Raw genomic sequence first — 14209 nt, forward strand, 5'->3', positions numbered from 1 at the left:
TGTAGGGCTGGACTGTGCAGGGCTGGACTGTGTAGGGCTGGACTGTGTAGGGCTGGACTGTGCAGGGCTGGACTGTGTAGGGCTGGACTGTGTAGGGCTGGACTGTGTAGGGCTGGACTGTGTAGGGCTGGACTGTGTAGGGCTGGACTGTGTAGGGCTGGACTGTGTAGGGCTCTGTATAGGCCTGTAGGATAGTTAGTTAGGGTGTGTCTGACAAGGAAGTTTCGCTGTGGCATCGAAGCATTCATTGTTGGAGCTGTTCCTTGAATGCTGCCTGCCGTGGATGGCTGTGAAATGGTTAAGGTGCTGCGAAGGTGCCTTTGACTGTTTGAAGTCGTTTGCGGTGAGGTGTACCAGGTGCATACGCGGTTACCTGCTTCTCATTGTTTACTGCTAACTCCCTTCCGCTAGCGCTCTCTCTCTCTCTCCATTTACTCCCCCTCTCTCCCCCTCTATAAATCAGATAAGGTTATGAGAGAGAGGAGAAATAGAAAGAAGCTTGTTTTACACTCTCTCTATCCTACATCTCTCTATCCTACCTCTCTCTATCCTACCTCTCTCACTGTTTATGTTGCGTGTTTCCCGCATACATGCATATACGTTAACGCACACACACACTAACACGAAGAGAAGGCAAGTCGTCTAACCACACTACACATCACCATCACTGTATTCACACAAGCTCTTCGACTTGGCCTTGATATACAGGATGTATGTCAGAAACCCAGCCACCACAATGCCTATGCACACACTCATGCACGCCCACACACACACACACACACAAATAAACACATGCACACACACATATACACATGTGAACATGTGCACACACACATCAATGCTATGAAACCTGCACATCAATGGCCCAAACTACAGTGATATGTGAACTAGGTCTGACAGCCTAACAGTGAACCAAAATGTTTCTAACTCTATCTGCAACAAACAGAGGTGTGACAGAGGTGGGTGGGAGGGCCTTCAAACAGGCGTCATCACATCTGAGGCAGAAAGGGTCTCCCTCTGTATCCACAGCACACAGTCTGCGTCCCAATTGGCACCCTATTCCCTACATAGTGCACTTTATTCTGGTCAAAAGTAGTGCACTGTGTAGGGAATAGGGTGCCAATTGGGACGCAGGCCTTCTGTATCCACTACACACAGTTGTTCCCTTACAACCTCCCTTTAAGCTCAGGCACTAAAGCACAGCTCCGTTGGCACAGAGCTCTGCGGTTCCAGCTGAAATGGGGGAGCGTTACGTTAATAACTTTCATGTCCACCATTAAAAATCTTGATGCTATTTTTTGAAGCAAGATTTTCTTTTTTTCCTTCTACCCGCCTCAGCTTGTTTGATATCTACAAAGACCTTGCGCTCTATCCCATAAGTAAAGCTCTATTTTAAGTCGTGAAATGGTTTCCAGTTGGCTCCAGACGATCATAGGGGGAAAACCACAGAGAAAACCACATTCCATAACATTTGAAAAGCAGCAAGTAGCTTGGCGGAAACTGGGATGCCTCTTGTTTAACTTGTGGAGTTCTGAGGAGCAACTGAGGCTTGGGCTCTGAGATGAAATGGCTTTAACATCCTCACTCACAACGCTGGGGTACAGCATCGGCTCAGTAACTACCACCACACCCACCTACTCACTCACTCCTGTTATTATCTTTCTATTATTGATCTTTTCTCTCTCTCTGCAGGGCCCGTAAGTAAGCATTTCACTGTTAGTCTACTATGTGGGTCTTTCTATAAACTAGGGTACCAGTGAGGATTTCCTACACTGGACAACTTGTTACAGCTGTTGTTAAGTCATTGATAATAATCTGCCATTTTTAAAAATGTCATTACATTAAGATATAAGGGGATCATAGCTATATTCAATAAAATTCACGAGTTGATTTAAAACCTATGTTTAACCCTTTATCATGGTTGGTATAGAGATTAGCCCTGAATCACTACAAGTGGTGCGGAGCAGACCAATTTATTGGATGCGTATGACAGCTCCCAGAAGCGCTAGAAGTATGAATGCTCTGACTTCTGCATAGGCCGCATCGCAGTAAATGCTGATGTCGGATTGACCATGCAGAGCCTTTTATGAGGACGACAACATCTGGCTTTCCATACAAATCATTCCATTAAAAAAAGAACCTGATTTTTGGTCACTTTCTCATTAGAAAAACAGTGATGGTGAGATTCAAATGGTGAGATTAATGCTACCACTATTCATGGCTTTATTATGTGTCCCTGCCTCGGCCACATAGGCTACATAACAATCGCCATGCATCCAATCTATTTAGTCAGGCAATGTCCACATTGTTCTCACACATTTTAGAATGTAATTTGAATATCAATGCATTGGCAAGGCCTAAAATAAAATAATTTTTCTTAAAGTGGTGATGGCCTACTTTTCTTTGACACTTTTTGCATGCATTTTTGGAGGAGGGGATTTCTATATTAGGCCCTATATGTACAATTATATAAATTATACACTTGTATAACATTGACGTCCTTGAAAATTACAATGAAGTGCTTGAAAAAGTCCCTGAAAGTCCTTGAATTTGACTTGCCAATGTCTTTATGAACCCTGCTTAAAGGATGTATTGTCCTAAGCCTATGTTGTTGTATAGATGGAGTTATGGGACAATTTGCATATATTCACTTTTATTCCTCTAAGTGCACATCCCTTTTCATTTAGTTTCAAACCATTTTGAAATGTTGATCCCAATGTCACACATTGACCCCATTATTTATGGTAAGACCCATGTGTGCTTTCCCATCTAAGAAAAAGTAGAAATGAACTTGGTTACATAATTTCTCTCTTTACTTCTCACTCTCTGTTTCTCTTTCTTTCTCTTTCACACACCTGCTTTTATACGGCTGTGTGTCTCTGGGAGCCCTCCCTGCCTGCAGTAGGCAGTGCATCATTATCTCAGGGCCTCTGTCTCAGGGATGAGCACACACACGAGGAACCGGCTCTGACAAAACATATCAGCTTACTTTTCATGGAATGTCTGAGACTGAGACCTACTGGAATGATACAGCTCAACTCTTCAAACAAACCACCTTGGAAAACAATCCAGCCAGTCACTAATTTCATTGTCTTCTACACACAGTGGAATCAAGTGCACAATGTGTGCCTGATTATCCTTTCCCTGACTAAACATTGTTTCAGAAACATTGTGATGACAAAGAAAAACGGTTTGAAATGGATATCAGATCGTTTGAGAAAAAAATGTTAGGGGGCATTGCTCTTAATGTTGAACAAAGACTGGCTGAGTTCCCCTTTGGAGTCAATGATGGAAAAATAAACAAACAAATTAATTCCATCCATGAAAGAACAACAGGACTCCATGTTGTGATTGGAGTTGGGAAACGGCAGAAACGTTCTGCCTGTCTGTGTGATCTTTTACTCTTTCTCTCTCTTTGGGATTTTGTTCCATAAGATTTACAGGGCTATTCTTCAGTCACATGCTCTTCCAAACACGAAAACTTTTCATAATTCAATGAAAATGAATCTAAAATACCTTTCAAATAAAGTTATTTTAATGTTGGTAAGTATGGGGCCGACTGTCCCAGCCCTCCAACTGCCCTGCTCTCTACCAGAACCCACACTTAGCCAAGCACAAACATATGGCCTTATCTGATTAGATGCTACAGATACATACCCTAACATGCCTATTCTTTCTTGAATGGCTAGGCTGAACCCAAGAAATCCACCATCCTTGCATGTCACCACAGATTTCACTTCCCACCTCCCCAACACAATATAGGTCCTCTGTAGCTCAGCTGGTAGAGCACGGCGCTTGTAACGCCAAGGTAGTGGGTTCGATCCCCGGGACCACCCATACACAAAAATGTATGCACGCATGACTGTAAGTCGCTTTGGATAAAAGCGTCTGCTAAATGGCATATTATTATTATTATATTATTATTATATTATAACATGCAACTTTGAAAGTAGACCATTCCATGTTTCAACTTACAATGCCAGTGCAGCTACCCAGTGCAGCTCTGGGACAAGGAGTGTGTCCCAAATGGCCACCCTATTCCCTATACAGCCTGGTGAAAAGTAGAAACTATATAGGGGAATAGGGTGCCATTTGGGACGCAGCAAATGAGGGGTTCCACAAGGCCTTGGGCTGAACCTCCCTCTGCTGGGGTCAAGCCACAGCCCACTAACACCACTACCCAGCTCACCCTCCCCCACCCATCCACCAGGCCGGGCCCCGCACCCTGAATGAGCCAGTGCCCAGCCCTAGACCCGGTGGAGCCACCCCAGCCGCATGGGGCAGACACACATGGGTGTGATCACAGTGGCCTAATCCTGCCCCATCTGATACCCATCTACCAGTAGCCCTCACCCACAGCCTCACCCACCCACCACCGCCGCTCTGGTCTGGTTCTCTCCTGCTGCTGCTGTTGTGTGGTTCTGCCGCTCTGCTCTGCCACGGCTTGGCCTGTCCCTCACAGCAGGGGGCAAACATCACATGACCACAGCAGAAGTGGGCAGAACAACCTGTGACGGAGGGCTGTGTTCATGTGTGGCCTCTTGAAAGGCACCAACACAGCTTGTAATAATTTACAGTGATTTATAATCATGTTACAGAATTAGTTTATGTAATATATGCATTTGTAGTCATTTGTTATTACTAGAACCATTTAGAATAAGATAGGCCCTACACCCAAACACATCATTGTAATACTGTGAATGACATCCATGACACACAATTTTATAACACGCCTCATCCACATTGGATGGGTAGAAGCAAGCAACACAGTATTATGTGCGTGTCCAACACGGCTCAACACACTAAGACTTTCCTCACTGTTACAAGGCCTACAGTAGGACTGTTTATCCCAACCTATTGAAACGAAACATCGCGCAGCAGTCAGTCACATGCTTCACTCTGTGACGCTACGGCTACCTGTGAAATGATAGTGATTAGGGCAACAGTAATAACGGACACAGTTTGATGTGATGAGGGAAAATTCCACCCGAGCAGGCCTGCACAAACATAGCACATCAAGATGAAAGTTCCACCCTGCTCTGAGCACACATGGTAAGGCCCGTCGGAGCCAGGGAAGACAGAAGACACACAAGTGCAAACAGGTTGTAAAGTTCCTTACAGAGCCAGATAAAAGAGAGAGCACATGGCAAATTGTCATCTAGGGCCATGCACACACCATTCAGCCACCCATATATAAAACGCCTGTCAACAAGAGAGAAGGGGACTGGCCACCACTCAGAGCCTGGTTCCTCTCTAGGTTTCTTCCTAGGTTCCTGCCTTTCTAGGGAGTTTTTCCCTAGCCACAGTGCTTCTACATCTGCATTGCTTGATCTTTGGGGTTTTAGGCTGGGTTTCTGTACTGCTGATGTAAAAAGGGCTTTATAAATAAATGTGATTGATTGATTGAGAGAAGACAACAAACCCCACAATAACAACCCTCTCTCTCTCAAACAGGCTTTGTGTGAGAGTGTGATTTGAAGGAGTCAGGCGCAGGAGGGTAAATCACAGAATACAGAGTTTATTTCGTAGACTGTTGACGCTGGATAGCGTCAACAGTCCAGTGTGCAAAACAGGCGCACTGGAACAAATACAGGCACACAGGGAAAATATACCCCGGCAATACAAAGTACAGGTAGCTCCACCGAGCTCCACTCATCTCACATGAAACAATTACCCACAAGGACAAGGGGGCAGAGGGAACACTTATACATGGACTAATGAGGGGAATATGAACCAGGTGTGTGTAATTGACAAGACAAGGCAAATGGAATGATGAGATATGGAGCGGCAGTGGCTAGAAGGCCGGTGACGACGAACGCCGAAGCCTGCCCGAACCAGGAGAGGAGGCAGCTTCAGAGGAAGTCGTGACACTTTGTGAACGGACACACCCCATCATCCAACACACTTGTATTTCATAGTGGAAAAACAGAAGAGTGATTTCCTATCCTAACCCAGGCCCAGATGCTATAGATGAGATGACATCACAATGGACGGGCCAAGAACCACGGCTTCATTCACAACTATTAAAACTGAGTCAATCAGCCAAGTGACCCAGGAGACTGTCACTCACTCTACCCAGGATACAGTGTCCCCAGCCTAGACACTGCTGCTCCATCGAGCCCCATCACAGACCCACAATGCCTCCTCCCTATCTAGCTATCTTCATTTTTGATCTCCAGTCCCCTATTGCACAGAGCTCGGCGAACTCAAAGGTGCCCGCATGTTTTGTTCAGCCATCTTCATCTCCTTTCCTCTTGCTTTTCTTCCGCAGCAATCACTTTTTTTCATAAACATCATCCTAAAACATGAAAGTGATACCACCCTCTGACATCAATAATCTAAAGTTATGGTTATATAAGCAGGGGGATTTTTTTCTCTTTCCTTTTATGAAAAAGTACATGCTGTATGTATATACTTTAAAATATGATTCATCTGGGGAAGGTGATGCTGTTTGAAAGTGCCATGTGACGGCACTATGAAGTACAGTAACAAGAAATGATACAAAACCTGGTTCCCATATGTCACATGGGCATTAACCTACGAGCCACCTATCCAACCCCCTTGTAATTTATTTTCAGTTAGGTAAACAGGAAGCAATATGAACATGTCTAAAACTACAGTGTCCTAGTAACACAGGTACCTCAGCCCCAGATTGGAATTTGGAAAAGTCAATGATTCGATAATTACACATCAAAGGGGTAGAAAGCAGGTTACCGCATGTTCCCGGGGCCTATATTTAGTCATATTTGCAAGGTGAAGACTCGGAAGGAAGCCGTTCTATTTAAACCCCCCTGTGCTGTGCCTGCCTGTGTGATAGTCATCTTCCTGTAGTTTATTAACTGCAGTCTGAGAAGCTGAGCATCTGGGCTGTCAACAACAGCAATCGAGCCGCCGTTTGGTTTGCTCCCATCAGCCAATGGGTCACCTGGGTGCAACATCCCCCCATCCCCTTCTCCCCCACCCCACCTGTAAAGACCTCGCAGACAAATACAAACAGGGGCCCAGGATGACCAAGCTGTGAGTGGCTCCTGGCGGAAGCCTCTAGTACAGGGTTTCCCAAACTCGGTCCTCGGGACCCCAAGGGGTGCACGTTTTTGGTTTTTGCCCTAGCACTACACAGCTGATTCAAATCATCAAAGCTTGATGATTAGTTGATGATTATTTCAGCTGTGTAGTGTTAGGGCAAAAACCAGAACGTGCACCCCTTGGGGTCCCGAGGACCGAGTTTGGGAAACCCTGTACAAGTAGACTAAAGAGTAGTGTTTATTAGAGACGCTCTGACTGAGCCTCTCTCAGATTCGTGAGTAGCACTCTTGTAAAAAGCGGTGGAGTTATAAAACATGTTAGTCATTGAAACTGTGATTTTGAGTAGAAGACTATAAAAGTGCAGCAGATGCTGGAACATCCACCTTTCAGGAGAGCTCTTTAATATACTCAAAATTGGGGTGTGGGGGGGAACAAGGAAATAAGTGCATGAATAATTACAGCTATAAACACCTCAGGGGATTCAACAGGTTTCTGATATTTTCTAAATGTTTCCGCCTCTTAAAATAGGCTTGTACATATTTTATCTTGAGGCTTCTTTATAGCCATCCACTTCAAAGCGCTGAGGATGAGAGCCCCTTATCGTCATTTGTATTTAAATCTGCAGCTTCTCTGTCATTTCCTGCTGTTCCTTTATTAAAGGCCCAGTGCAGTCAAAAACTTGATTTTCCTGTGTTTTATATATATTTCCACACTATGAGGTTGGAATAATACTGTGAAATTGTGAAAATGATGATAATGCCCTTTTAATGTAAGAGCTGTTTGAAAAGACAGCAATACATTTCAGCTTGTTTTGGTGGGATGGAGTTTGGCCTGCCTGGTGACCTCACCAGGCGCTAAATTAGTTAATAGACCAATAAGAAAGAGAGTTCCAAACATCTCTGCCAATAACAGCTAATTTTTCAGTTTTCCCCTCCCCACTCAGACCACTCCCAGACAGTACTAGCAAAATTCTTGCTTGAGAAATTGCTCTTTGCTAAGAAGCTATTTTTGTTTCTTTTTGACCATTTTAATTAAAAACAATCACAGTAAGGTACTTCATTGTTCGCCAGAAATGATTTGATATTGAGATAAAAATGGCTGCATTGGACCTTTAAAGCCTTTGCTAACTCTCACCTGAGGCTCAGAGAAAGAGAGAGAGAGAGAGAGTGTGTGGTCTCACCCCCTGCATCCCCTGGCACCCTATTCCCTGTATAGCCCTGGTCAAAAGAAGTGCACTAAATAGGGCCTAGGGTTGACATATGGGACACAGTCACTCCCGCACACATACAGCTGCCACTGCTAGCCTGCCCTGTCCCACCCTTACTGTACAACACAGCAACATCATCACAAGTTGCCTACCAGGATGCTTTTAGTTGGTCTCAAAGTCAAAGGTCAGGACATAATGTACAGGATATACATTCTCTGACTGACACGGCTTTCTCTGAATGTTCTGCTACGGTCAATACATCTATTAGGCTCCTCTGCCACACCTCCACCATCATCCTTGTTCATTTAAATAATCTCATGCTTACATGTTAAATTACAACAAGGAGCAGTTTTGGAGCAGTCCCAAGTTTCCAAGTAGTTTGTTCACACACACACACAAGCGGGCGCAAAGCTGCTTTTCTTTAGCGGAGCATAATCCAGCACCACTGTTTCTTATCGTTGTCAGTCAGAGGCACAGAGCCCCAGCCCCTGGGCTTGTATGCAGGGATTACAGGGCCTAAGTCAGTGTTCCTGCTTTTGGTTACCTAGGGACTAGGGGGCTAGTTGAACAAGCCAGTGTAAACAGCACTTCACAATGCCAGACGAGGATGTGTGATCTGGGGACGTGCGATCCTGGGCTTTGCTTGTAATGAATCCCTTGATCTGGGGAAGGACAAACACTTAAGGCACAGATAGTTCAGCACAGAAGCAAGGCAGAGACACACCCACAGACAGAAAGAGGGAGAGATACGGAGAGGGAGGGCTGAACTGGTAAAGTAACATTTTTAAAGATTGTATCCTGTTTCCTGTATGACGATACTCAAAAAGTTGACTGACAGAATTTAAGCGGAACACCAAAAAGCTCAGTTAAGAGTATTACGCAACTCATGAAAATTCACTACGAAATATTTGAAACAACTAGCTGGCCTTTTAAAATGTTCACTTGCTCAAGATTCAATACAATGAAGAAACAATGTGAACACATCCGCGATTAACTGTTCTTTCCATTCGAATTGAACAGGTTAAGTGGGATATGATTTACAGCCGCCCCAGTCTGTCTGCTAGACATGTTAGTGCCTGTGATCCACACGGTGAAAACCACATCTTCCACATCACAGGCTCTCTGGGCTCTGATGATTGTCCTGACATTCTAGCCCTCCATGAGCACAGCACACCGCAAACATCCTCCTCCGGGGCCACATCACCCACTGGGATGCAAGGCCATCAGAGAGAAGAGGGAGAGAAAGAGAGGAGATAGGGAGGAGAGGAAAGAGGAGGGGAGAGAAAGAGGAAGGGGGATAGAGAGAACAGAAAGAAAAGAGGAGAGGAGAAGGAAAGAAGGAGAGAGGAGAGAAAACAAGTGTATTTATGGAGGCGAGACAGAAGGTAAGGAAGAGAAAGAGAGGGGTGATTGCAAAGGAGATTAGAAGAGAGGCATGATGGGCAGGACACCATGAGGAGGCAGAGAGCGGAGAGAGATGGATGGGCAGGTGAGGAAGAGTGCATTATGGTGAGGATACCATGAAGAGGGAGAGAGAGAGAGGAGAGAAATAGATATATCAGGAGGAGTGTATTCTGGTGGCTCTCATTTAGAACCCTTCATCCGCAGGGGTTTGACTCCTTCAGATGAACCTCTTCTACTGATCCCCTCCAATTCAACAAAGTCTTCTGGTAATCCAAAGCATTACACACACCCTAACCCTTCTCGCTCCACAGCTACACACTCAGGAGGAAGCTTTGTTCAAAGAAAAGCTAGGGAAATCTAGTACAGCATCTGGGATTGTCTCAAATCGCCTTCTTTAGACACTCTCTCTGGAAGGACAACTGATATCTACATTAATGTTACAGCCAGAACATAATTCCCTGGCATGTCCCATGAAACATCGCTGTAATAAGGGTATTAGGACGTGTTTGGCATAGAAGGAGCACGCTTTCCAGCCTCATGTGTTTTCTTTTGAGACGTTGTAAAACGATTTTTGTAAAGAGAATAGATTTTTGTGAAATTCTTTTGAAGAGTTAATAACATTAATTCTAAAATAATAAGGAGTGTGAGTCAACTGTCTGGGGGAAGAATCAGCTAATTAGACAATCTGTTCATTGAGGCCTTTCAACTAATTGAAGAAATGTACATATTTTATAACAAAATGGTTTCAAATACTCCTTTCAATAGTCGAATACTAGTCTTATAATAGTCTTATATATTCTAACAAAATTAATTATTACCCTGTGGATAGTCTACTCTAAACTCAACAGACAAAAATAAATAAAAAATGAGAATATTTATTTCATAGTTTCTGGGAGGTAAATTCACTAATTGCTACCAAAACAAATAACAAAAAAAAGCATCGACCAAGTCAAAACCGACAAATGAACCCAGCTAAAACAATTAGGTGATAGAGCGCCTGAGCTGAGATAGAAGCAGAAGAGCGCCCGCCTCTGGGTGAGGAGAGGTGAAGACAGGCATCACCTTGTTCAATGTAAACATTAGAACTGGAACACCAAACAGGAGGGGATCCACAGCCCTGTTTCCCCTCGCGCCCCACTGCCATGTCCCATGCTATAATCACCATCTACACCCTTCCTTTCAAGTGGCAGGTAGATAGATCTGCAGCTACAGTACTGCTATTGCTGCTGGGTAATTACAAGGGAAGCAACAAGTGAGCATTGTATGGAACTGTGGAGACACACACACACACACAAGGAAGAAAGTGCTCTTTATTCCCAAAACAATCTTTAGAACCTCTGTGCTTCGCACTGCGGGGCAATTAAGGATAAAACGGGGGAATTAATTTATAAGAAGAAAGAGGTAGTGACACATTAATTTCTGGAAATAACACTGAAAATAATTCAGAGTATTGTGTTTACTTTGTAATGACAACTTTATAATGTCTCAATAAAATGTGTTAATTATTTTATGATCTGATGCATTTGGAGACAAATGTAGCCACTGCATAGAGCCTAATAATACAAACAGAAGATTGTTTTTGTGTCTCACACACTCGCATACATACACACACATACAGACACAGACACACACACTTGACACTTTTAGGTCATTTGAGTGGCAACATGACTAGGTCTCATATCCAACCCCATTTTAACCTGAGCTTCTGATTGTGCTAGCGTTTCTTTCAGAACACTTCAAAGAAAGACTGTTGGAAAAGACTTTTTAAAACACCATGCTTAATATTAGAGTGTTTGCTGCTTTCACAGATTTAACAAAATGTGCATCACCTAATCAAAGATGCATAGTTCCTTATTAATGTTTTATGTTATAAGCTACCAATACCCAGAAAACCTACAAAAGTGTGAGCAAAGGGAGTGAATCAACACAGTGTCAGTTAGTCACACCTCAAAATAAGCTTTGTTTTTGATGTGCTACTGATTCAGACCATACTCAAACTTGTATGAGGGTGCGGATGTATACTTAATATCAGAGAGTAATACATGGCAGTACAGAAATAAATATCTACTGGTGTACACATGACTTTTCATTGTTGTTTTAGACTTTCTAATTTCCTTACAGTTTGTTATCCTTGCATTTGACTTTCAGGTATAGACGTTTAACTGATGATGCACCCGTTATCACAAATTGATTCATTCTGAGTCTTATAATAATCCAACAGAGTGATTAACTCTACATTGCGATGTGGAAGGTAACGTGATGTGGACTTACAGATGGTGACACTGATCCGCTGGGGATGTATGGGTCGGGCAGCATGAGAAACGGGTACCCTGGATACAGTGTTTTATGCATTCCTCCATCTTGATGTTTGGAAACTGTGGAGTGAGACAAAGATGTGAGATAATATGTTTTCTCTTGTTCACTTACCTTCCAAATAACTTTTTAGCCTACTGTAGTTAAAACTGGTATAATAAGCAAAAGTATTTTCAACAAATAATGATAGAGAGTTCTTCGACAAATTGTAGGTTACAGACTTGTTTTACTACTGTCACATATTTGTGTGACAAAGTGACAGCCCTAACCTTGCATTGCATCACAAAAACAGCCAAACCCCAATCCCTTGTTGTTGCTGTTGTTGTTGTTGTTGTTGTTTGTTACTCACCACATTGGGCTAGCCACTGATCTCTAAAGTCTAGAGTGTGATGGTAACAAAATGTGTGATGCATCTTTACAGGCTGTCCAAAAAGAGGGTCATTGATCCACATGGATGTTTTCAACTCCCTTTAAGGTAATTGCATGAGTGGACAAATGTTTGTGATTTATCATATTCAAACATTGATACTGAACTAGAGCACATTTATACATTTTAAATAACGTTTAGCTGCCTTTAAATGTGAGGTTCAGCACAGGCAAAAATCAATTTGTGTTTTTGACAGAATTGGCCCCATATAGGGGCAAGAAATAAACCTAATGTAAAGCTGAAGCCTACTATATACTTTTGGTTTTCATTAGGTCTTTCAGAATGAAGTTACTTTAAACATTATTACCATGTCATAACCTATGTAGCCCAGGGAATGCAACCTCACACAATATTGTCAGAAATCTCAGGAAACGTATTTCACTCACTGCGATACAATTTGCCTACTTCAGCTACTGTCGGAGTTTGTTAGTTCTTACCGCAGTCGAGATGCTCCCGGTGTTTCTCTTGATAACCTCTGTGTTCGTTTTGCTGTCCCCGTCTGACCGCCTGAAAGTGTCCAAAGCAATGACAGTAAACATAGATCAGTAACCTGAGAATAACTTTGAACAGGCCAGGCGACAAAAGTTTCATACTAAGACCCCTCAACAACCCCTTTCAACCTTACCAACAGCGCATAAGAACTCTCTCTCTCTCTTGTACCTACCGCTGCGTTCGGACTTTGATTTGTCTCCGATTCATTCACCAGAGACGACTTGAGGTCAGCTAAGTCCCTTTCTGTGAAAGCGTTTTCTTGAATTTTCTCATCTTGATCGCCTTCATCCTTAAAGGATATCATTTCATCGTTCGCTCCGAGATCATCTCCTCCGCCACTACTGAGCTGAGGCATGTTGCTTTGAAAATAAAAATTCCTGTCCTAGCCTAATTAGAGGTGCACTCCTCAGAAAAAAATAAACGAAACTTTCTATTAATCTAAACCACCCAAGTTTGTTGCACTCAGATACGGCCAAAGTATTAAACTAAACAAAAGTTGCTCTGCTGTGGAGCGGCCCTGCAAGTTGAATGTAATGTAGCCAGGCAGCAACAAATAGCGCATTTGAGCTCAAGACAAGGCGAGGACTCCCAACATCAAAGAGCGCCGACCGGTGATTGACAGATTCAATGACTTGTTGGGGGTTGTACAATTGTTTCCGCAGAGGGTACAGTTCTTAAAGAGACATCACCTAAGAACCTGCTGGGCATTAGCCCATTCAGGACTTTTAACACTTCATCATGGATAAAGTTACTTGTTTTTAACAAAGGGGACATTTTGTATGAGCAAACGATCTTTCAGATTATTGAGCATTGATAGATCATTCCCACAACGTTATCTAATGTGTAACATTGTTATAACATTGTTATACATTGTTATATATACATACACACACACACACACACACACACACACACAGATACAAAACCTAAAACCATGTTATCCCAGCATTTGTGAAGTTGTAGAAATATTTATTTGACATTTGTATTGACATAGTGAGAACATCAGAGACATGTAGGACATCCCCTGTAAACCATCATAAAAAGACTCAAGCTCATCAATAAAAGAGGCATGGCATGTCTCGCTAGTCTCTACAGCACTTGGATTTTGTTGTAATCTCCAAAAACAGCAACTGTCTAGAATGAAACTGTTTGATTGATGGAAAAACACAATTTGGAGGGGAAAGGGAATGTAGTTCAAAGATGTAGACCAGGAATATGGTGTCTTGTCAAACAAGTATCTGTCTTTTCTATTTTTTCACGTCAATGCATTTTTTATACTGATACAGTAGCATGGTCTTCTGAGTTTTAATTGAGAAACATTTATACGCTCCCATGCTGTG

The 14209-nt window shown here is 43.0% G+C and overlaps 1 protein-coding gene across 10 annotated transcripts in view; it reads right to left on the bottom strand.

Annotated features, from left to right (window-relative positions):
• The window catches only part of LOC121574004 (transcription factor 7-like 2), a 56502-nt gene extending 43042 nt beyond the window's left edge, over positions 1-13460 (bottom strand). For all 10 annotated transcript variants that reach the window (XM_041886500.2, XM_041886499.2, XM_041886498.2 and 7 more), the window contains exons 1-3: positions 13042-13460; positions 12815-12884; positions 11909-12012 (exon numbers count right to left, since the gene is read on the bottom strand). In XM_041886500.2, coding sequence (XP_041742434.1) covers positions 11909-12012; positions 12815-12884; positions 13042-13224 — 357 coding nt within the window. In that variant the 5' untranslated portion in view covers positions 13225-13460. The remainder of the gene's footprint in view (positions 1-11908; positions 12013-12814; positions 12885-13041) is intronic.
• Positions 13461-14209: the final 749 nt, after the last annotated feature.

This window comes from Coregonus clupeaformis, unplaced genomic scaffold (assembly GCF_020615455.1).
Source record: "Coregonus clupeaformis isolate EN_2021a unplaced genomic scaffold, ASM2061545v1 scaf0088, whole genome shotgun sequence".
Taxonomy (NCBI): domain Eukaryota; kingdom Metazoa; phylum Chordata; class Actinopteri; order Salmoniformes; family Salmonidae; genus Coregonus; species Coregonus clupeaformis.